General features: G+C 37.0%; 1 protein-coding gene across 1 annotated transcript in view; it reads left to right on the top strand.

Moving 5' to 3' along the window:
* The first annotated feature begins 4,076 nt into the window (after positions 1–4,076).
* The window catches only part of VPS13A (vacuolar protein sorting 13 homolog A), a 98,034-nt gene continuing 76,328 nt past the window's right edge, over positions 4,077–25,782 (top strand). Inside the window, exons 1-8 of the mRNA XM_072404116.1 lie at positions 4,077–4,527; positions 17,920–17,963; positions 18,619–18,661; positions 19,643–19,738; positions 20,792–20,893; positions 20,990–21,099; positions 23,091–23,150; positions 24,191–24,250. Coding sequence (XP_072260217.1) covers positions 4,428–4,527; positions 17,920–17,963; positions 18,619–18,661; positions 19,643–19,738; positions 20,792–20,893; positions 20,990–21,099; positions 23,091–23,150; positions 24,191–24,250 — 615 coding nt within the window. The 5' untranslated portion in view covers positions 4,077–4,427. The remainder of the gene's footprint in view (positions 4,528–17,919; positions 17,964–18,618; positions 18,662–19,642; positions 19,739–20,791; positions 20,894–20,989; positions 21,100–23,090; positions 23,151–24,190; positions 24,251–25,782) is intronic.

Genomic DNA, 25,782 nt, shown 5'->3' with positions numbered 1-25,782 from the left:
AATTAAAGCTGCAAATGAGGGACACCTGTGGCTAACACCCCTTAAAATTTCATCGCTAAGGCATCGTCAGAACATAAAGAACTCTGCCCATCAAAAAAATCTACCCTGTTACGTTAGAAGCCTCCAGCTTCTAATGTAACAGGATGATACGTTACAAGCTGGAGGCTTCTAGGGGCATAGTTCAGTGTTTAATTTATTTCAAAGTAGGCCTACACATGCACACTTGTTGTAACAGGTAAAATTAAAAAAATATTAAAACTTTTAAAAGTTTATAAACTGTGTTATGTTTTTCGGCTCCAGACTATTTTTCTTTAGTGGAAGAGGAGGCAAAATGGCTCTTTTGATAGTAAAGGTTGCTGACCCCTGACCTAGAACAATCAAAGTACTTCACTATGCGCAAAGGAATTTATAGTTGTCTACCTTTGATAGCTTCTTGGACTACAGTAGAGTTTTGCTTGTGATAGTTTGTGAAAAATGTCTGACATATGTGGAATGCCAAGTTTGAATGTTTAGTCTTTAATAATATGCATTCAAATAACCCCATCTCAAACTGGCTTTAAATGCTTGTGTACACAAGGGCCCCGTTCACAAAATGCATGAGAAATTATGTCTGAATGTAGTTTCTTTTCTTAACAATTTCTTTCAAAAACATCAAGGGAGGTATACATAGTGCAGAATTCCACATAGCCAAGGCCATGCTTACCTTAATTAAAAAGATACCAAAAATCAGTGTGAGATGTGTCGCCTAATAACAAAACTTAGACATAGAGTCTCAATGTGTAAAAAAAAAAAAAAAAATTAATGATGATGATGGTAAAATGAAAAAAAAGTAGAAAGAAAAAGAAAAAAATGGGGATTTGTATAGAGGAAAAGAATTTAGCCAAATGGTATGACAACTTTCTCACATACAAATAGCAAGGAATATCATTTTGTTAGAGCAAAATAATGTAAACATCATTGCTACCACAAGGGGGCGCTATTAATTTTAGTAAAACAAGCACATTCACTATAGTTTAAACATCATATGTTCATTTCGAGAAATTAGGTCAATAATAAAAGTAATTAACTTAAAGTACATTTTCCAACAGCAACATTTTCAAAGTAAAAAAGACACTTTCATTCACTATATAAAAAAAAAAGTATATATATATATATATATATATAATAGAAGCAAAGGAGAATAAATATGATGCTAGAATACCACATGGAACAAAATTACTTTTGAAGGTCTAGTAAATTATTTTACACATGCTATCCCTCATGTTTGAGATCCTACAACTTAACAAAATAGAGAAATATAAATCTGAAGTGAGAAACAAACAAATTTTACTAATTTTTACTAATTTTGCCATAACACCTACGGTACATCTAAAAAAGAGACCCTGCATGATCCTGAAATGTTGTGATTTCTTTGTTTATGATGAATATTGCCAGCTTAAAAAGCATCTCCCTTTATGTGTAGTAATAACAGGTGAAACATATCTACCCCAAAAGTGGTACAGACAACTACAAAAGCATTTTTTTACTTGGGGGAGCTATGTTTACTACCTCTGTTAAGATTTTATTACTGCATGCGCTTTCTTTTACTTCTTCTGCAACAATTTAAATGCTTAACACTGACCTTTATTGTGGTCATATCATGGCCAGATTTATATCGCATGTACCCATAGGTACAGAATACCAATCACCCCAAACTCCATCCCTTAACACAGGCCATCAGCCCACCAAATTACCTTCTTTACGTTTTATGTAAAACAAAATCATGAACTGTAAAAATAAAAGGCTAATTGATGTAAAGAGACATTATCCTTTAACAAAATAAAAGAAATTCTATGGGGCATGCAATTTGCAGGCATTGCTAGGTGTAAACCAATGGATAAAGCTTTTGTAAGTATAAGGTTGTGAAGGGTCAGGGTGCCTGTTCAGACAGGACATATTATTCTCATCCCTAGGTAACAAAAATATATTTGAAATGAAAGCAATATTAGAATATTACAATTACTAAAAAGGGTTCAGCACTGCTCTGGTATTGTCCCAGCTACATATACTGTAGTGGGATAGACACTGGTGTAATTCTGATAGCTGCTACTAGATGGCGCCAATAGACCCATATAATACAACTATAGTAAAGTGTAATTGTACTTCCCTGAAGGGCCACGTGGATCAAATACAGTAATAAGAATCTCAAGGTCAAGTGTGCCGCTGTCTCTGTTTACCCTTTCAATAATTGGGAGATACCACTTTAACATTTTATTGCTATATATGTCACCATTTGGGGGATTTATCTTACTGTTTTTTCAATCAAAGGTGGGGGTAAGCAGTAATACCCCATCCCCAAAAGGGACACAGCAGTAGTAATGGAAAACATATTTGCTAACAGAGTGATGTGATTGCACTCAAAAGAGAACAAAAAACAAGATAAATCTCATCTATGAGAACAGAGATAGCATGTGAAACTTAAAAAAAATCAGCAAATGCTAACACAGACAGCAATAAAAACCTGGCACTCCTAGTGTTAGTCTAGGTCAGTGTTTCTCAACCTTTTAAACAATAGGAACCCTTGTATAACCCCTTCTATAATTACTATATACACATCTCACAGTGTGTGGTGTGGTGGTCAGTAGGAAGAATGCCTCCTTCATTGCTGGCCAGTGGGAAGAATGTCATCCTTACTGAAAGCCAAAGGGATCATTGGTGTCAGGTAAACTCACCCGAAAGGCACAAACTGCTTATTTCTCAAGGAACCCCCGCCAACCTCTCACAGTCATCGAAGGGAGAGGTAGCAGTAACAAGGGCAGCTGGTTCACCCTCTTTTTAAATCGTAAGCTCTTCTGGGCAGCGTCCTCTCCTCTTCCTGTGTCTGTATCTATCAGTCATTTGCAACCCTTATTTAAAGTACAGTGCTGCATAATGTGTTGGCGCTATACAAATACTGTTTAATAATAAACTCCTAAAAAGGGCACCAAATGTCAGCCCCTCCTTGTGACTGAAGGGATGATAGTTATGCCCGTGTCTTTCTTAAATTGAATGTGTGCCATCTTCATTCCTATAAACATATCTGTAGTGTTATAAACACTTTCAGGTGAATGTTGTGTAAAACACAGGCAGCTCCCGAGTTAAGGACATCCGACATACAGACGTCTCCTAGATAAGAACCGGGCTCCCTGCTTGTTCATGACTTGCAAAAGAAGTCCTTAGCTGTTCTGCAACTCTTGTAACTCTTTAATGACCAAGACAAACTCTGCACTTGTTTCTTTTTGCATATCAAAGCACAGCTTGCTCCAGAAGTTAATGTCTGGGCTCCATAAGGATTTTTTTGCTCATTTGTGATTAACTCACAGAGGATTTTATACAGTACCTGACACCATGCTGCCTAATAATATGTTGAGACAAACATCTGTCCTAATTGCATTTATTAGAATAATATACCTGTTTCTACCTAGATACAAATTCAACTTAAGAACAAACCTACAGTCCCTATCTGTATGTAACCTGGGGACTACCTGTATTAGAAATGCAGAAGTTTTTTTTCATGAAGACATACTTATATGGGGCTGGTCGGAGGAGCTGATAATCTAATCCTAGTATACAGTTCTTGCTCCTTTCTCATGCTCATTCTGGGTGATGGTTCTTGAATCCTTTATCCCACAGGTGCCCAACAGGTGGAGCGCAATAAACCGGTAGATCACAAAGGCAACGCGAGTGGATCATTGAGCCCTGCCTTTCAAAATATACCGCGCACAGGAGTGTCCGAATACTGCTATTGGTAGATCATTTTAAAAGTAGCTCGCAAGCCAAAAAAGTGTGCCCCCCCACCTGCTTTAGCCTATGCCCCCTGTATATGTAAAGCCAGGCACCCCCTGCCCACAGCCCGGTCACAGGATGGCACAGGCTTTAGATGAGAGGTGTGTTCCCTCATGGTGGGGGGACAGGGCACTCTCTGTATTTCTATAGAACACTGCCATCAGGGAAGAGATTTCTATATAGATAGAGGAGTCTGTGAAGCAATGTATGAGGAAATGTCTGTCAGGAGAACACACACACCTCTCTCTCACACACACACACACAACTCTCTCTCACACACACACAATACAACACACACACAACACACCTCTCTCTCTCTCACACACATAACAACACACACACCTCTCTCTCACACACAATACAACACACACACCTCTCTCTCTCACACAGGTCTCTCCTCAGCCTGAGGTCTCAGTGACAGGACTGTGACATTCCTCCAGCCCCCCTCCCCCATGTGACAGTTGTGTGCCGCACATGGTGTAGGAGGGAGCCGAGCACAGGGAGGGAGAGGCCTGGCTGGCTCCGGGCCTACTGCGCATGAGAAGTCAGGGCGGGCCTCGCCGGCTATGTGTTTGTGCGGAGTCTGAGAGGACAGGCGGGTGACACCCGGGCACTGGGACAACATGGTGTTCGAGTCTTTGGTGGTGGATGTCCTGAACCGCTTCCTCGGGGACTATGTGGTGAATTTAGACAGCTCGCAGCTAAAGTTGGGCATATGGGGAGGTGAGTGACGGCTGACATTTGTATCTGTGACACTATAAAGCTAGGAAGGAGCTGCTGTATGATGTCATAATGTGCGCACAGTGACGTCACCATGCACGCCGCCGCCCATGTGTGCTGTGTTGACATGCTCGTCTCCTTCCATGCACTGCTGTCACTCATCCTACATGCATGGAACTTGCAGACATATGTAAACATAGTGACACTTTCCTGTGTCCGAACATATAGAATGCACACTTTACACGTTCTCTGTGCCATGCTGATCAGTCTGCAAACTCACTCTGGACTTTTCCCATGATGAGGGTTTAGGCTGGGTCAGACTGGCAGGCATACACCCAAATCCACCTGCACAGATTGGATATTATTACACCCAATGGGGGTCTGTCTTCCAGGGGTGGTTTTGCCATCCAACCTCCTCCAAAAACTTGATTGAAACCTTTTGTAACCGGCTATGTGTTTTTTAGGCTTTTTAGATACCTGGAAAATGACCAGAACCCCCTGTGCCATTCACAAGCTTCTCAAGTTATTACAAATGCCTGCACAGTGCCAACACCTCCAGAAACCAAGCTGCTATTGGGCACTTATAGATAGCGGGCAGGAGTAGGTACCTCCGGGTGGTAAAGTTTGCAGGGGAAAAAATAATCCTCACCCACTTGTTTTGTTTTCATTAAAGATGGGTGTATTTAAAAACATTGAATCTGCATTTCTAACATTCCCTGTGCCAGTTATTGATTCACCACCAGGGAATGTTTCAGTGAATATCCTGCTTTATAAATAAACCTCAATCATGTAATTCATGTTAATCATGTAATTGTGGAGTTATGTAGTCCTGGGGAATAGTAATAAAAGACTAAACCCCATTCCCCATCTCTCTCTCTTCTTGGATCCTAGTTGTAATGTAAACAATTACCACTTCTGAAATAGCTGTATTGCTGTTCAGCCACTTTTGTGGTTTGGTGACAACACAATTTTTGTATTGAAGCTTTGTAGTGCTATCACCCGTTTGTTATCTATCTATAGGACCTCAGGCCCTATATTCTACATGGAGTTTGTATTTTTTTCAATTCTGTAGATTATTCAGTAGCTCTAAACACTTATTTAATAGTCTGCCCTTCTCATCGTTGTTTCCTGACAATCTGTTTTGGATATAATTGATCATTGGTACAACCAACACATAAGGATATTAAAAGTATCCATATATATGAGTGCTCATATTTTTCTGTAATTTCCACAGTGAACAGGATATGAACACTCATATGTATGGATACCTAAGATCAGGGGTCGGGAAACTTTTTGGACTACTAGGCCATTTCAGGAGGTCAAGAAGGCATACCAGGCCAGAAGAAACAAGGTGTCCAAGGAAAGGTTTTTTCTAATCGTGACTGCAAGCGAGCAACCTCAGTCTTCCGAAGCTCATCCGCGGTGTAGTCTCTGTACACGTGTGCGTGCTTGGCATCGAAATACCCCTTGAGATTCGACCGCTTGAAAGTGCTGTTGGAGACATTGCACACTAAACACAGGGCTTTGTTGCCGCGTTGGATGAGGAAAAAATTTGTCAGTCCATTCGGGATCGAAGACATGACGGTCGAGGCCAACCTTCCGTAGACCAGTAGCTGCGCGTTGCTTCTGCTTTTTAGGCAAAGAAATTGGGGTTACTGTGCGGGAACTCGATGATATTGCGAGAACTCGTAATAATGTGACAATTCAGTTAGGCCAGATCTAACAAATAACTAGGGGGTCGTTGGGCCCGACTGGAATACTGGCTAGGCCATATCCAGCCTAAATATCAATTCGTAAATATAATTTTACGTCACTCTTGCTCGTCTCTATCTCCCCTATTGGGGGAAACACATTGGGATTATTTTTTTTATATTGCTATGAAGTTTCTTGCTATCTTTCCCACCATATAAGTGGATCTTTGTACATATCATTGTGGCAGGTGAACTTTGTCTAGTCTTTATACCACTAACTTCTAAGTAAAATACACATTATTTCCCAAAAACCCTACTTCTTCCTCCTAGAAATCTTTTCTTCTTTAACCTACAATATATTGTAGATTTTGCTTTGGATGCAGTTACTTTATCAGAATATAAATCAATCAGGTATAAAATAACTGCTGGTTGTTAAGCAACTCTTAGTGACTTGAATATGAAGCTCTGAAGTACCATATGAAACAGATTTCTTTTTTATCTGGGAAGAACAATCACAATGATAAAATATCTCATCTCTGGCTACTCTTTTCCAAACCATTGGAAGATAAAGTGCACCCAATGACTGTATTACTCAACAGCAAGAATATTCGGTTCACTGGGAGTGTATGGTATGGGTTATGCAATAGTTATTAATTATGATAGCCAACCCCTAAATATTGGGTACATGAAAAAATAAAAAGAACAAAGAAAGTGAAAGAAACCCCTCTTTCTTCCTTCTTTTTATTTATTCATAAGTTAACTGGGAGTAAACATTGAAAATCTGCTGCTGGCAAGGCATTGCATAGAATGTTCAGCCAGCATTATACCAAGTATGACCAGGCAGGTAATGATTTATATACTAAACTGTATAGATCAGTTCATTTGGTCATATGCAGCAGGCTGCTTATTAGGGGTCAGAAATACTCACTAGCACCCCTTGGCTGTAGATTCCTATACTCTGCTCATTGATCTATGTCAGTATGTGAGTCATGTTTCAACAGCTGCAAATGTACATTTTTACTTTCTGTTCTCCAAGTTGTGCATTGTTGTTGTGCATTGCAAACTTTGGTTTCTGTAAGGAATTACAGAATGAAACTATAATGTATTCTAAGGATGACCTGCAGTAAGTAACACAAAAGGTGGCATGTGTATTACAAGTGTACAGAATAAAAAAGGGAATATAGATAAACGTAATTAGTAAGCAACAGAAAGTTCTTCCTAAAGTGGAACTAAACTAAAAAAGCAGGTCCCTTGATGGCACTGGTCCTTCCGACAATCCGGTCCCGCGTTGTCCTGGGATTCCTCTTTGTACAGGCACAGAAGAAGCGTTGGGCGCCGTCATCTTCGGTGTTCTCTTCTGGGCTTCTTTCTTCGTCACCCGATCTTGCACTGAGCAGGTGCGAGATCAGGTGGCGTAGCCACTGTGATGGGGGAAAAAAAAACAGTCTCATTGCGCATTCCTGAGATTGGCACCTCGTTCCCCTAGGAGGAAAAATGCCCCTTCTGCTCATGCCCGAGCTTAGGGCATGCGCAGAAGGAGCAGCCAGAGCCTTCTGGGATGCGTAACGTAAGTATCCCTACGTGATCGCCGCAGCGATGCTGCACCCTTTCTTTTTTTAAAAAAACACCATTTTTACTGTATAGGTAAGGCCCCCCTACTTTCTCCAGGGGTGCAGGGATCTTGAATTCTGTGCATTTGGGACCATCTGTTTATTTTTCACAGGGTTCTATTTTGTCTGAAACCATCAAGTTAACCTTTTTTTCTGGATATAATAAAACATAAAGTTACAAAAGTATTGTTTGCTGCTGTAATTTGAAACTCCAAAAAAAAGATTATCATTGCAAAATCTGAAATTTAGATAGAGAATTGACATTTCAGGGAGTGTCAGATCCTGAAATTTCTGGATTATCTGCAGCACCTTGCCCTGTGGTCCCACAGAAATTGGTGTATAATAGACCCACTGTCATTGTTTACTAGTGTGGTAGCAAAATCTCTTTACTTTAAGATTAAACTTTTACCGCATGGAAGCTGTCAATGCTTACTTGTTTTTGAAGGGTCATGTCTAACCCTTTCTTTTATGTTTTTTTGTGAGTTGTTGACCCAGAACAACCATGTGTATTTTAGAAGGTGGGATGCCTCATATGTCTGTGCTTTTCAAGGTCATTTACCTCCTAAATAGTTTAGGAAGAACATAATTCCTAGCCTTGGAGTATCCACATTCATAGACAAATGTGCAGGAACTGCTTTTATATTTTCATTATGACAGGTTCTCTTTAAAGTTCTAAAAACCGAGCCTTCCGGAATATTACCATGTGAAACCTTTGCATATTTGTCTCAGTAATTTGATTTTTTGAACGTGATCTTGTTAAAATTGATTTTTTTATTTTTTTTTTTAAGTACAGCAATTTTTATAAACAGTAAAAATGTTGGTGTTTTTTTTAAGAGTGCAGCATTGCTCCTTTATGTTTTGAGCGCCGCGGGGGTTCCTTGAGCAATGAGCAGGTCAGTTTAAGTGACACCAATAATCCTTTGGCCAGCACTCTAAAAGGCATTCTTATCACTGATCACCATGCTATTGTAATGTAAGCTGTGGATATAGTAATTACATATAAAAACTGATACCAAATCCATACAACTGGTATTATGAAGCAAAATATCAGTTGATGGATACTGTCAATGCTTGCTTGTTGCCACCAGCTAAAAACCACTTAGAGGTAGTTTATCACATAACCACATTGCAGAATCATCATTATTGCTTTGGAAGAAGGTGAGAGTAAAACTTGCACAAATAAAAATGAAACTATAATGTATGTGCCAGAAGAATGCATTTTGAGTCACTGTTGCAGCATTTTCCATAAAAATCCTTTCTGAAGCTTTCATTTTTTTATTGACTGAAATAAGAATTATAGATAAATAACTAGAATGATCTTACCAGTATACCTAAAAAAACGTATTGTAAAGGCCATAGATTCCCATTACATGAAATAGAAACAACAAGTGTCTTTAACATAACTCATCCCCTTATCACCAGAAAAGCGTGCAGTGGCAGTTTGATTTGTGTAGAAGTGGATTTTATAACTGGAGGATATAGATAAGGCATTAGAAAGTCAGCTGATACTTCACACACAATGACCATTTCTAGTTTTGTTAGGGGTTGTTTGAGAACAGTTACTGCAGGGCTGTGAAGTTAAGTAAATATTAGCAGTAGAAAGAAGTTCCAAATTGGCAATAAGATTGTTATCCCTTACTGAACATATTTCCATGCTAGTGAAATGGCATGGGGGCAAGACTGGTTTCTCTCTTTCTTTGACAGGCACTATTTATCCTTGCTTCTAACACTAGCAGAAAGTTTTTTTTTTATTAAAATTAGTATCAAAATCATACATAATAAGAAAAATGAGAAAAAAGAATAGGAATACTTTTAACAGTACTATATTTCTGAGGTCCTTTTTCTAATGGTCTGAGGATGTGTGTTGATTCTGAACATTTCTAGCACCCTACAATGGTAGGGTACCATAGAATAACTTTTTATATGATGGGAGCAGTAATACTACCATAAATGTGATTATATTCTAGCCAGTATAGAACAACTACTCAGGCAGGACTCTACATTTTAAATAATACCATCTATTTTGGTGGTTATCGTATGAAAGTGAATAATATATAGATATTTCTAAATAATATTCTTATTCCAGAGAATCTATAGCAGAGGAGGGTTGGAATTAAAGGTTACCTAAACTCAGAAATTTTACTTTACATAAAAAGGTAGACAACCCTTTTATTTAAAGTACACATTTTGTTTGTTGTGGGTTTTTTTTTTTTTTAAAGAAAAAGGGTGCAGCACCACCTCTTGAATTCTTGATCACCTAGGCGATCAAGAATGAATAGGAGCACAGAGCCTACGTCACGCATCCCAGGAGGCTCTTGGCTGCTCCTTCTGCACATGCCTGAGCCAGGCCGAAGACGGGTACCGGGACGATGCGGGACCAATGGAAGAAATGTCCTGATGGATAGACTGATATCTGTGATTGAAGGTAAGTGATTTTTTGTTTTGGGTTTACTTCCACTTTAAGCTTCAAGAGAGAATTCTCTATTCACCTATTTTATGTCGTGCGTATAACTATTTTAAAGAGGAAGTAGACTCAAACCTCACCCAAAACATAACAAAAAAAAATACACTGCAGACAATCCTAGGGGTCTCTTCCATCGGGTCCCACATGGTCCCAGGCCTAGGCGATTGAGAATTAGGGGGCAGTGCTGTACCCTTTTTTTTTTTTAAAGGTTGTTGCACTTGAAAAAAAACAAACAATTTTTACTTTAATTAAAAGGGTTGTATACCCTTTAAAGTGAAAATTCTGAGTTTAGGTAGGCTTTAGGTACTGGCACAATATCCACAGCATTTGCACAAAAGGATTTTTCCCTTTTCCCAAAATGATTTTTCCCTTTTCCCAGATTTGATCCTACAGAAGTGTATGTTTGCATCTTTGGAGGAAGAGTTGGAGTCGTATACAATTACAGAATTGTAAAATGGAGTGTCACTCCACTACCTAACTAAACATTCCAAGTGATTGTGCTGTTGACAGCAAAATATAAGGATAGAATAGTGCACCACCACTGAAGTAATACATTCCACACCTGCTGAGTAAATTTGGTTTACTGCTGATTTTAGTTATTTTGTATCGCTCAAAAGTTCCCTTTGACATACTAGGTTGCAGCTTTGCTGAACTCCTTGCTGTAAATATTTCTAATTACCCATGGACTTCGCTTGATCACTGCGTGTTAGTGATTACAGCGATGAACTGAAAATCCTAAATATGGGATGTATTTGTATCCAAGCTTTAGAAAAAAAGAAAAAAAAGGCCTTCCAATCCTAAAACAGGTTAAAAGCAACAGACAGTAAAATCAATAACAAAAAACAAACCAAATGAATTCTGCAGGTTCTTATTTCTGATTCTTTACTCTGATGTCCAAAATTTAAGTCATTAATTTAACCTCCCTGGCGGTCTGAATAATAAGTATTTTTAATGTCAAAGCGGTACATTTAAAAATACTTATTATTTTAAATTTCCCACCTGGTCCTGCCTCCCAGCCGCACGGTCCCACTCCCCAGCTGCACGCTCACATGTCCCATGGCCTCCCTTGGTCTCGGATGATGGGGTGCAGATGCCAGGGGGGCATGGCCAAGCTACACAGATGCTGGGAGGGCATCGCTGGAGGATGGAGCGGGCACCGTTGGAGGATACCGCTGGCACGTGGGGACCAGGTGAGCTTTAAAACTCCCTTACAATTTCACCCTGAGTGTGGCTAAGGGTTATTGCTTTTGGTACTGAAAATTAACCCAGAGCCACACTCGGGAATACCACTAGGGAGATTAAACAATAAACATGCTAATATTTCAGCACTCAACGTGCCATCAGAAGAGCCTCTTACAATGATTACATCAGAACTGCTACAGCTCTATAAAATGGAAGGGGCATGATATTATCTAAGCTGACTGAATATATAAAACCTTTTACAGAACAGTTTATCACTTGTAATGCAAGTGACCATAAAACCATGTTATAGTATACAATTGCTGTAATATAAGCTAGTTTATACCTAGTTTATGTATATATTAGTTCTTGGCAGCTGTCATGTATCAGCACATTCCATTCACTATTTTGTTCTACTCTAGATGTTTGCTTTATGTGAAGAGAACTGTGTTATAAAGATAGGAAAAAGTATCCCTTTCCTGCCACTGGAGTGGCTAACAAGTCATGCTGTATCATACTAAACAAGGCAGCAATAGTCCTCTTCAAGAAATTGATTTCAACCATTCATGCATTCTCTCTGACCTTTCTGTTTTTCTTCCTAAATTAATTTTTGTAGAGTGTTGGTGCCTGGTTAGAAAAAAATATCTTGGAAAAAATCTTTTAGATCTTTATAAAAAGACCCTTTATATTTTAGCTAATGTAATGAAGGGAAATATATATATATATATATATATATATATATATATAAATATATATAATTAGGTAGAGACTATAACGACTATAAATAGAGAGGAGGATTAACTATTAATATTTTTGTTACTGAGTTTAAGATGGAACTGAACATGACATTGAATTTGAGACATATATTGATGTATATATTGATCATGCGGTAAAGTCATACTAAATCTCATATTGGACAAAGCAAATTTTTTAAAAAAATGTTTTTTTAAAAACAAAACGCATGGAGCAGGGAAGTTGCTGTCAATCATTCAGGTACGCAGTTCGCTTCAGGTGTGCGTGGCTGAGCAAATGTCCCAGAAGAGAGTTTAGATGAACATGCAGGCATGCTATAACCCTGATTTATTGAAGCTCTCCATGAATGGGGAAGATAGAACCTGGGTGATCCAGCAAACCTGGAATGGATCTGGTCCAGGACCGAAAATACTTGCCAACTAACAGCAATTGATTTTTAATAAATCCATTCTAGGTTTGCTAGATCACTCAGCCTTATAGACCTCTGAAGCATTCATCCTGGGTTATGACACTGCTCCTGTGAAAGTGCTACTTTTGTATAACTTTTTTTACTGGATATAAGGCTGGATATGCAGATACTGTAAAAAGATCTCTTGGGGTAAATATGTATTAATGGGGTTCTTTTGTTCAAAGTGAATAGCTTTTAAAGCTTGTATGTGAAACATGGGAGATCGTTATCTGATACTAAAAAAAATATTGTCCATGACATTCATGTTAGCATTGATTGAAGTTTAGTGTGTTTATGAAGAAGAAGCATCCAGGAATAGTCCAGTGTTTTTTTGCTTCAAATGCTTTTGGTCATGACATCTTTAATTGATAATTCCTTATTTCTGCATGTAACCATGCTTAGCCCCATGCACCTTCCTGCACCCGGTGCAATACCAGAGCCATTAATGACCTTAAGTGTCCTATTTTGACAGATGGATGGCAGTTGGTGAACAGTCAGAACAAAATCAAGTCTCTGTTATTAGCAGGTCAAATAAATCAAAGAGTTGTACTTTTAAAGAGTTTTACTTTTAAAATATTTAAAATGGTTGGCAAGGCTTTTTTAAACAAATTAAGATAAAATAATATGAATTACACAAAAGAACAATTAATTATTTTCCTTTGCCACTTGTCCATGCTGGATGGTAAAAGGGAAATAAACTTTATGGACAGATTCCAGATACTATATATTCACCAACAATGTTAAACAGGTGTGGCTCTGTTGTGCTGCCATACCCAACAAAAGACATTTCTACTGAAATAATGCATGCAATACAAGAGAGGGTTCTGCATATGAAAATAAAATCTATACCAACTGGTAATTTGATCTCTTAGAATGGTCCACATAATGTTGTCCTAGATATATAATCTGCAGGCTTTTATAAAGAAGCAGTTTGTTATGTTCTCTAATGTCAGATTGAAAAGTTAATTGTTTACATGTAGATGTTATCTACATAACAGTGTTGTCTGGTGAAGGTGCACTCACCACATTACAAGGTAACATTGTAATTAAAATGCTGTCTGGGTGCATGCAGGAGATGTTTGGTTTTTGGCCTGCGGCTAGTTGACAGGTAATATCGCTCACAAGTTCCATGCTTCTTTTGCCCTTCTGCAATAATCAGCCTAAAGGATTCACTTCTGACCTTAATTTATGGATGTGATGTATGGCACAGGTAACCAAGCTAAAGACAATGCTTTATTATCTAGCTGGTAAGTTTGCTGGAATTACCTAAACCACATGGCTTCACCTGGGAAAGTCATGCAAATGTAAGAGTTTGTGCTGTTTATACCTCAGCTCATTGCTAACCAAGAAAAACGACAACTCACTAGTAGGGATAAGTTGAATTTGTATGTAAGTTGGAAAAGGTACATTGTTTTAATAATTGCAATTGGGACAGATGTTTGTGGAAAATTGTTAGCCAGCGTGGTGTCACTGTAAAATGATTACTGTAAGCTAATCACAAAGAAAGCAAAAAAACAAAGCAAGAAAAAAACTTTATGGAGCCTAGACATTCATTAAATTCTGGAGCAAGCTGTTCTTTGATATGCAAAAAGAAACAACTGCAGATTTTGTCTTGGTCATTAAAGATTTACAAAATGTTGCAGAACAGCAAAAGATTTCTTCTGCAAGTCATGTGAACTGCCCTCCCCCCCCATCAAGCCTCCGTCCTGCACACAAGCCAGCAGGGAAGCCCCTTCATATCTAGGAGTCATCCGTATGTCGGATGTTCCTAACTCGGGGACTACCTGTATTTGTATTAAGTTTAGGTGGGGGGAGGGGTTTATTAATAATAATTTTGTTTATGTTTTTTTTATGGGCCTGGTGTTGCCTTCCAACTAATTCATCGATTAGTTTTACACTTTTAAAGTGAGTTTTTGCTTTTTTCTGCTCATTTTAACAATATTGACCCATGTTATTTAGCTTCAATACTTTTTTGGCGTGTTTTTTATTTTTGTGAATGTATGCTGGTTGGTTTCATGCTGCTTTCACTGACTACATCCTCGAGACTAAAGGATTTAAGGCAGAGACAGTCAGGTGGCTACCATTTTTTAGCAGGTCAGAAATAGCAGCCTAGTTATTTCTCTTAGTACAGATTTCTTTTAACAATAATTCACACAATTCCTTCACTACATTCCTCTTGGGTTGTTCAAGGTGTAATTCTTGGGAATAGCAGATTATTTAAAACTTATGCTCTAGACAGCATTAATATTTTATACTGTGTTGTATGACCAACCCCATTATAATCCATCTGTTCTGTTCCTAATATATTCTTCACATTAACTAATGCTTTAAAAGATGTGAGTAAGTGCACATTAGCTTTGTGTGTGTTTTTAATGGGTTTACTGGAGCCAATGTTTTTGGCAACAGATTTTTGATCACCTGTGTGTTGTAGGCTTAAAGGGAAACTTTCAAAAATTAAAAGATATCCATTTTGTCCATTTTCTATGATCTAAAGTAACCCACCCATCCCTAGATTCATACTTATCTTGTCTGCACAATCCATCCTCAGACTCTTATAAATCTGTAAACAAATTATTACTAGTCCTTATTTTTTTGAAAATGTCCCTTAATTTAGCACCCTAAAATCCCCTTTACTTTAGGTTTCTTGGGCTTTTGGTAAAGACTATGCTTTATTTAATCAATACTTTCTATTCCCTTGAAAACTTTCAACCACAGGGTTGGTTTGTCCATAATAATTAAACTGAAACAAAATGCATATTACAATCTTAAGTGTGAATGAGACTTGAAAAAGTATTACAGTAAATTCCCTGTTATCCAGAACACAAGTATTCAGCACTCCCAAGCATGTGATCTGGCAAAAGTCTAAACTTGAGGCACTATGCTGTTAGCAAGCTGACGCTTTGTGCATCACTCCTGCACCTCCCACAATTAGCTAGGTACTTCTTTCTTTTGCTGCCATTACGAGGGGGTGCTGAGAAGTTCCTTGCTTTGCCCCCTTTCAGATGAAATAGAAAAATGAGTGTGGGGGCATATGACAGCCTAATATCTTGTGCAAATAAATCACAGGTCATTGCGATTCTTCTGATGGCAGAGGCACAAGCAAGTTTCACGTCGTTGGAGTTACAAGCCGTCTTTAAGTTTTTGTTTCTCCGGGGGAAAGTCAGCAAAGGACATTCACACTTCTCCCCCAGTGTTTGTGACATCTCAGTGTAAATGTCCTTTGCTGACTTTCAAACATCCGCTGGATAATGGGTGGTTTACTGTACTGTATTGGTAATGGTGACTACTGTATTAGGCAGTCAAACATGACAAGACAATGGCGCTTCCATCTTCATTCTTCTCTTATGTCTTTTCTTCGATCTTCTTGGCACGTCTCCCGCGATTCGTGACATAGGTATCCCGGGAGGCTCTGCACTCCCATTTAGTCTTGATCACAGAGGTGATTTTTTTTTTTAAAGGGTGTTGCACTTAAAAAAATAAAAAGTGAATAACACTTTCCCTTTACATATAATGGTTGTTTACCCTTTTATGTAAAGTGAAAATATTGAGTTTAGGTACGCTTTTAAATATGGTTTTATAGGAAAGTCCCAAGGAGTACAACCAAAAATAGTGCGATTATTATTAGCAGTATTAACAGTATTTAATCATTTTTTGATTTTATAATTTCTTGTTTATACCATGTATTTTTAATGCTCACTTATTTTGTATATAATTTTTACACACATGCATATTTGTAAGGTATTTGTCATGCACACACTGTGTAGCAATACTACATGCAACTTTTCTTTAAAAAAGGAAAACCTGTAAATGAGTTATATAGTAACAATTATACCTATGGGAAAAAGTTTTAATTTCTAAGCAAAACTATTTAGGCCTTAATCATAATCAGCTCTTTGCAAAACATTAATTATTGAGAGAAATTGTGGTATCATCATATCAGAAAATGGTAGAGATTTCTAAAAACTGCAGTCTGTATGGTTTTGTTCATTTTTTCTGAAATGAAACATCTCAAGGGTGCAAGAAACAGATGCAAATATTGAAATTAGAGCTGTAGGAAGAAACATTTATTTTAATTAACACATTGTAAAGGTTGAAAGTGCTAAAATGTTTTAAGTAGCTATTTGCTTGGTTAGAGTCTGTAAAATATGTCACCAAAGGACTTTGGGATATTGGTGATTAACAGTATATTTATTTATTAGGAGCAGAATCGTTCAAGAATTTTCTTTAAGCCCAACTAAGCTCCCAGTTTAAATAAGCTAAATACTATATGGGGTCATTTATTAATCAGTGAAACCATTCCCTGGTGGAAATAAATGCCTGTGAAACACATTGGCCTGGAAGATTCTCCACCAGGGAATGTTTCAGTAAATGTCAGATTCACCACTTTATAAATAGACCCCGGTATGTTGAATAAAAAAAAAGTTGTTCATTGTTTAATGTGGGGACGTCAGGCCTATAGCTGTGCAATCAGCTGATGATTTAGAATGTGGTTTTTACCTTTTCAGTGAACAACAGAGCCCGATAGACCTCAGATCAGCACCTATTCTGGCACCTTTAGACCAGTACCAGTCCAATGAAAATGCAGGGGTTTTCCTTTAATAATACTGCTGCAGCTGTCATTTTCACTAGATTCCTGATTTATTAAAGCTCTCCGAGGCTGGGGAGAATACACTTTCATCCATGAAGCTGGGTTATCCAACAAACCTGGAATGGATCTGGTCCAGGATTCAAAACATTTGCTAGCAGTAAGAAAACAACTTTGAAGAAGTTCATACCAGGTTTGCTGGATCAAAGTTTGCTGGTTTGCTGATGAAAATGTATTTGGAGAGCTTTAATAAATCAGGGCCGATGTCTTTAACCACAAGTGGGCCAATCCTGTTACTGGTAAGAAACCTGAACCAATAATTTCATCCAGGCCTCTCTGAAACATCATCTGTGGGTTAGCCATTGATTTGGAAGCAGAATTAACTTAACAACTGACAGCTTACCTCACTGTCAGTTTCAGCCAATGCGCCAGTTCTAGTAGAGATCAGTGCCCCACTGGGAAATTCTCTGGTCATCTGCTGGGCCAGTCATAACCTGAAGGTGTGCAACTTAAATGTATACCCCGCGCTTATCATGGAACATGTGCGAAGCTGCTTTTATTATTTTAAAGTTTAAATGGCCTATTTTTTTCTAGTAGATTTCTGCTTCTAATATATTTCTTTGCTCTTTTGGATTGATTTATGATAAAATCTTTCTATCTTCTAGGTGCTGTTGCACTGAAGAATCTGGAGATTAAAGAAAATGCATTGGTACGCATAATTTCTATAACTGTTAGTCATGGCTTCATTGAATGGTCTAAAACAGCGGTCCCCAACCTGTGGTCCGCGAGAGGCGAGGGGGGGCCCTGGCCATAGCCGGTGACCATGTCTCATGTATACATCGCAGGCTCAGGGCGGTGGGCCCGTTGTGTCTCTGGAGTCAGACCTGTGATGGGAGAGTGGCAGGTTCTGGCATCATGATGCTCTCCGCGCATGCACGGTCCAGAGTCCGTAAATTTAGTGGTCCGTGACGTCCAGAAGGTTGGGGACCACTGGTCAAAAGCAATATTTATGCATTTTGTGTTATTTTTACATAAATGATATGATGTGTTTTCCATTGCCTATTAAGTAAAATAGTACTTTTATATATTTACATAACATATTCTGGCCACAAATGTATTCATATTTATACAGATTTATTAGTGTAATAGAACCATTTAGATTTGTCAAGAACCAGTATTCTAGGTTCAATTTGTTTGGATGATTGAAATCACTTTTGGGCACTTACATTACTTTTGATGGTCCCACAGTGGTACTGCTGTCTGTACATGTGCTAGCTGAATTAGGGTTCAGCCATACATATACACATGCATTTTTATATTAAAACTTATACAACATATTAATGGTCTTTTTTTTTCTTTTAAAGAGTCAACTTGATGTGCCTTTTAAGGTGAAAGCCGGACATATTGGTGAGTTGAAGAAGACTGGACAATTTTGCCGACAGCCATATATTGTCAAAAACTAAATTTAGCAATTCACTGTTAGTGAAAAAGTTGTTGGTGATGTGTATACTACATCCTAAGTTCTTGTTCAGTCAAAGTATTTGTTAGACTTATTTTATAAATTAGCCATCCTTTGTCCATTTGTTGAATAGAAGGGAATGTGAAAGTCTTAGTGGTACAAAAAAACTTCCATCAATTGATATGACAATACTGTAATTAGCAATATGAAGTATTAGAGCACAGTATTGTTGGTGTGTAGTATGTACTGCAACATAAACTGTGGACCTCCCTCGGTTCCCTCCAAGTAAAGTTTTTTTTTGGTTTATGTGTCTGCATTAATAAATTAATTACATTGTTAATATTACATAATATAATAATAGTAATAATACATACTTAAAATAATTATAATAAGTACTGGTGGTGTAATAATCCTTTTACTCAGTAGCTTGTTTATACCTTTATTATTTTATGGGCTTGGTTAAACCATTTTATGACAAATATTTATTTTAGAAATTGTTTAGCTTTAACATTTTAATTTGAAGCCTGTTCTTGAAACAAGTCATTTGGAAGGTAACGTGAACACTTTACATCTACTATATGTATACAGCTGTATGTCAAACTATGAAAAACTTGATCTGCCTTGCTAGTGTTTGGCTAATTTGGCTCTTTGTTAATATTATCTGCCCATACTCTGAGGAAATTACATTGTGTTGAAAGCAAGCGATTCTGCTACTTAAAGACCATGGTCCATGTATGGTACAGGTGTATACAGTTTGCCAACAACCGATGATTAAGGTTTTATTACATGCGACATATTAAAATTTCTATTAGCACATTGATTAAAAAGGAGCCATGCGTCACATCTAGTAAAATGATTTATATGGTAATTGTCAGAATGTTAGAATATTTTACCTTGCAAGTAATCAATCTTGGTTTTTTCTTTTTCAGGAAAACTTGATCTTAAAATTCCTTGGAAAAATCTTTATACCCAGCCAGTAGAAGCTGTTTTGGATGGTGTTTACTTGCTAATAGTGCCTATTGCTAGTAGGTTCATGGTTTCTATTCTTTGTATATTAAACTGTAAAAGATGTGTGGTAGTTAAAAGGCATTTCTACTATATTTTCCCCCCAAAAAAGTTGTGGATATTATGCATATGCCTATCGGATTAAACAGTTCAAGAAAAACTTATAGAAATAAAAATAGAAATATAAAAATAAAAAAAAATAGAAGCTCACAAAACCCAGAGGGAACAGAGCAATGCCACATAAAATAATAAAATATAAATTAAATCATCCATAGCTGCGTTTTCCCCAGCTCCCAATACTTTGCACGTCTTTCTTGTTGCTATATTTTCTCTGTCTTCCTCTATTTTCCTTGTCCTGCCTTTGTGTGGACCTCTTAAACCTTACCTGTTATTAAAGAAAATGCTTGGCTTTTTACATGTCCATTAATACTGATTCCCTTCTGTTTTCTTTATCCTTTGCTCTTAGTTTAAAGCCCAAAACACTTCTGTTCAGTCTTTATTTTTGTCAGTCCTGCCCCTTTTTTCTCCATTGCAATACAATAACAGATAAAGGCAAGACTGTTTAATCCCCAGCACAGAGCATAGGTGAACATAGATTCCGAAGTGGGGAGGGGATGAGAAAAATAGTATTGGCAGTAACCTTTGCATGAAAGTGATCTGAAAGATGAAGCATAGGAATCAGTTAATGAGTTAAAGTAATTTAGTAGTCCCTGGGTATTCACAGGAAGTGAGATGAAATCTTTCTAACTAGATTACATAAAACAGCATTAGGTTTAGTAGTAGTTAGCCTTCCTAAGTCCATCTAAGGAAAAAAAAATGTGGGCTTTAGGGAATCATGTAGTGTCAGCTATCCCACTTAACTAATTCTACAAAATCAAATTATTGAAATTATTAATTGTCATGAATTTGAAACTTGCTACACAATGGCAAAGCAAATGTGCTTGTTTTACATTGAATGGACATGTGAGAGCTGTTAGTGACCTAAAAGATTAGATGCTAGCCATAGTTCAGTATTTTATCAGTTTTTACTTCTACATTTAGATTATTCTCAGCATATTTATGTTTCTTTTAAGGTATTAAATATGATGCAGAAAAAGAGGAAAAACAGCTTTTAGAAGCAAAGCAACGTGAGCTTTTACGCATTGAGGAGGCCAAACAAAAAGTAGCAGACCAAGGTATGTAAATAATTTTATATTCAGGCTATATTTTTCTGCAAGCATTAGAGGTTCTCCTTTATCTAACATGTGCTGCTTCTTTCTTTTCTCATAAAGAAAAGCCAAAGGAAGAAAAACAGGATACTTTTGTAGAGAAATTAGTAACTCAGGTTATCAAGAATCTTCAAGTGAAGATCTCCAATATTCATGTCCGCTATGAAGATGATGTGAGTAAAACAAAGTTGCTGCTGTTTAGCTCTGGATTTCTGTTCTTACTACAGCAATGTGATTTAGAGCTTAGCTTCTTGTGAGATTTGCAATGCTTAGTAGAAAGAACTTAAACCTTTGTTGACTGATTAGTCCTTTGCAACACATTAAAACCAATATAATAAAAAGAAGCAACTGTTAACAAAAACTAGTCTCATTCTTTTAGGCAGTTAGAAGTATTTTGTATAGCTGAATTCTGTTCAGGTATATCTTCATCACTCTGAACTTGGCAGTTATCTTTAAAAGAGGTAATATGTATTCCCGTCATCTCATACAATTATTCGGCTTTTACATAAACAGCTCTTGGTTGGAAAATTACATTTGTAAAGATTATTTTTAGATGCAATAGATTTTTCTGCAAGCCAGAAACATTACAGTATACTGTTACAGCACAGGTAACTCCTGGTCTAAAAAAGTGTGCTGTCAAATGTACGATACAAACATACAATAATGTATGTGTTTTTTACATATCCTTATTTTAGGATGCATTCAAAAAAATTGGGGATTAGTCAGGTGATTATGACGGAACACAAAAAAAAAGGTTTGGTGAATACAGCCCATTCTGTGAAGGATTTCACTAATTTAATGGCTTCTCTTCCACAGCTGCCAGTTCATATATACTGTACATTTTTCCATTCTAATCCAGACATAAAGAGAGAATAGTAGAGAAGCATACTGTCTAATCTGAGAATAGTAAATGGTAATTTATGAAATAAAAAAATTACGAATGATGCCTTCAATTGGTATTTAATATTACAGGGTAACTCCATTTCCTTGAAAAATTATAGCCTATTAAAAATTAATATAGCATATAAAGTTGCTGCGTCAGTCATTTTATAATTTATTGTTATTGAAACTATTTTCTTTTACATATGTGGCCTCATCTTCAATAAATTGTAAAAAATACATTTATATACATCCAATATAGCACCAGAAATGTAATTGTAATAAAGCTACAAAAAAATTACATTAGAACTTAAATGATTTTGAACTTAATGAACTTAATTCATTTACTTAAATGGTGTGACAGAACTGTGTATGTTTTCTTTGTCCTTTTGTACTGTCATCCTACATTATAATACAGGTAGTCCCCGGGGTACATACGAGATAGGGATTGTAGGCTTGTTCTTAAGTTGAATTTGTATGTAAGGTGGAACAGGTACATTTTTTTAATAAATGCAATTAGGACATACATAATGTTAGGCAGAGTGGTGTCAGTTACTGTATAAAATCCTCACTGTGAGCTAATCACAAACAAATCAAAAAAAAAAACAAAAAAACTTTATGGAGCCTAGACAATTATTAACTTCTGCAGCTGTGCTTTGATATGGAAAAATAAACAACTGCAGAATTTGTCTTAAGCTGCGTACACACTTGCAATTTTTGTCGTTGGAAAGGATCTTTCACGATCCTTTCCAACGACAAGGGGCTGCAAGATGCATGAACGATGCTGTACATACAGCACCGTTCATGCTCTATGGAGAGGGGAGAGGGGAGGGGGAGAGCGACGGAGCGGCACCCTGCTGCGCGCTCTCCCCTTCACTTTCATTACGATCGGCTGTCGTCCATCGTCCGTGGATCCGGCAGGTCGGTCGTCCGGACGATGGACGACACCGACTGTACACACGGCAGATTTTCGCCCGATAATTGGCCGATGCCGATTATCGGGCGATAAAAATCTGACGTGTGTACGTAGCTTTAGTCATTATAGAGTTACAAGAGGCTGCAGAAGAGCTCACCCCCTAAGGTCACCCACAACCTCAGCTGTGTTTAGCAAAAGATTTCTTTTGCAAGCCATGTAAACCTCCCTCTTCAGCTTTGTCCTGTACAGAATCAAGCGGTGAAACCCTGTTTGTATCTAGGAGTCCTCCATATGTCGGATGTCCTTAACCCGGGGACTACCTGTATATTGTATTCTGTTTTTATTTATGTATTTATTTTTTTATTGTAGATCACTAATCCTCAGTGTCCTCTCTCATTTGGCCTTTCACTTCAAAACCTCAGTTTGCAGGTAAGACCAGAAAACATATTGGAAGCATTCTAAAGTAATGATTTTCTAAATTTTTGTCTCTTTTGCTGTTTAAATATTTGAAAAGATAAGGTGCTTTCATCCATCATCATTTTATTTGCCATCTTTCAACAAAGTTTAATGAAGCTTAGTATTTATGTGGTTTATGGCAGCCTATGTATCAAGCATCTGTTTTACTGCTTTATAATAAAAGAGGAATAGTTTTCTACTTAATCACAAGTTTATATTCTACATTTTGTTCGTAATTCAGAGAAATCTGTGTTTACCACCTACCATAACATCAATCTTGTCTACTCTGGAACCAGAATTACTTGCTATTTGTGGTACATTAGGGAAAGCATTTTTTGTGTGCGCAGTGGCTTGGAATATAGTCCATATGTGAAATTCAGAAAGAAGAGCCCCCAAAACAATATGAAATAGGTTTGCTACGAACAGTGTCTACAAGTTATACAATTTTAACACTGCTTTTGCTTATTGTAGTAAAAGCATTATAGACCATGAACAAACGCCATATTTTAGCATTCTGTGATATCTAGTTATTACATCAAAGGTAAAGAAACAGTAATTTATGACTGCTACTAATAAAAATATTGATCAGTCGGTAGTGTAGGAAAGACATTGTTATCAGTTCATTGTTACTCTTGTTATCAGTTATATTGCAATCACATACAGCCTAAATGTAAACTGTGAAATCTATACACCAGCTTAATCCTATGATGAGAACAAGGAAAGTTGAGATAAAAGTTTGTATTGGCAGTTATAATTGGTATCCCCGGATATGCTTACAGAGGGATTGTGAAGTACAGTTATCCTTTATTTTAGTTTTGATTAATTTTAATCTATTTTGCTTTGTATTTTTACTCTTTCAGTTGTGTACTTGTGTTGCTTGCATATAAAAAAAAAATCATATGCTTAAAAAATATGCTTGCTATTATTTTATTATGGATATTTGTGGTTTATTATACTTTTTATATTTATTGAAAATGCCCCAAATATTTTTCACAAAATACTTTTTTTTGTAGACATCTGATAAAAATTGGAATCCATGCCTTCATGATGAATCCGCCAAGTTGTTTTACAAGGTAATTAAACTGCTAGAAAGGCCATTGTTTCCTTGTTGTGTTTCTAATTAAAATCATATTGCAGTAGTTATTATGTTGTCCGCTGTGCGGTCAGTTTGTACTGTTCTGGATGAAACGGGGATCTGGGGATTGTTTGGTAATTTTTTATATGAACATTCAGGATTATACTGTTTTCTTTTAGATGAATATCACTAACAAACTTTTAAAGGAAACATCTATTGAACTAAATATAAAACCTGCCATATTTACCATCTCTTCCTGATATTCCTAATGGTTTCCTATCAGTAATTGGGGTTCATTTGTAAATGTAACTAAAATGTAGACATTTAGAAAATTGTATGAATCATGTTAAAAAAAATGATAGACACTTTTTAAATTCAATTTATTGTGTAAATGTTGAGCAAACTTTGGGTAACTCTTGGATGATAATATTTACAAGTAGAATTAAGCTACATAATTTTTGCTGAAGGAAAGAAAGGACAGCCTTCATATTACTCCAATGATATGTTACCTTTGAGGTAAATTTACCTGATAGTGCTGTATAATTGATGAGTCTTACTCAGTTAAAGGACTTAAGCTGCGTACACAACTTTTATCGTTCAAAATGAACCACGAACGAACGATCGATTGGGCAAAAATCGTTCGTAAAAAAAGTAGCCGACAAACGAGGAAAGTCGTTGGAAACGAACGACCGGACCGGCGGATCGGATTGGACGACGATCGTTGAACATCGTTCGTGTGTACGATCGTTCGTTGATCGTCCATGGTCTGAGCATGCGTAATGAACGAACGTTCGTTTACTTTCCTGTCGTGCACATAGTTCCTCTATCGCTCAAACGATCGTATCTATTGTGTGTACAATATCTACGAACGATCGTGTCGTTATCTCTATGTACAGGATCGGTGCTATACGATCGTTCGTAGATATCGTGCAGGATCGTTCGTCGTTGGTTTTCCAACGATAATAATTGGAAGTGTGTACGTAGCTTTAGTTGTACTGGAACATCAAGATAGAGATAAGAAATGGTCCTATCTGGTCCACAGTACCGCATCCCATATAAACTATATTTCGATTAAAAAAGGTTCATAATTAGCTCAAAAGGGAGGCACTTTTTGTTTGGCCTAACAATAACATTTTTCTAGTTGGATAAAGTCATGTTCAATAATCACAAAAACAATTAAAACTTGGTTACACATGATAAAAAAGTTTAAATATGTTATACAAACACAATTCCAAATTATGCAGAAATCATCATGAGCATGTGATGAAACATGTCCTTAAGCATGAACAAGTAAATTAGATGTTCACCTACACTAAATATACTTGTAAATATTTGTCACCTCTAATTTTTTCATATGGAAGTTTATCTTAAAAAAGACAGTCTTTAAACAAATATTCTTCTGTACTCTTTAAAGATACTGCTTCCTCAGGAGAGTGAAGCTTTAAATTAATATACATCCAACAATTTTTCTATAGGGTGTATCTTTGTTAAAGTGTAAGCTAAAAACAAAAAAAATGACTCTTATCTTTA

This window comes from Pyxicephalus adspersus, chromosome 3 (genome assembly GCF_032062135.1).
Source record: "Pyxicephalus adspersus chromosome 3, UCB_Pads_2.0, whole genome shotgun sequence".
Taxonomy (NCBI): Eukaryota; Metazoa; Chordata; class Amphibia; order Anura; family Pyxicephalidae; genus Pyxicephalus; species Pyxicephalus adspersus.
This window is presented reverse-complemented; position numbering and strand designations above follow the sequence as displayed.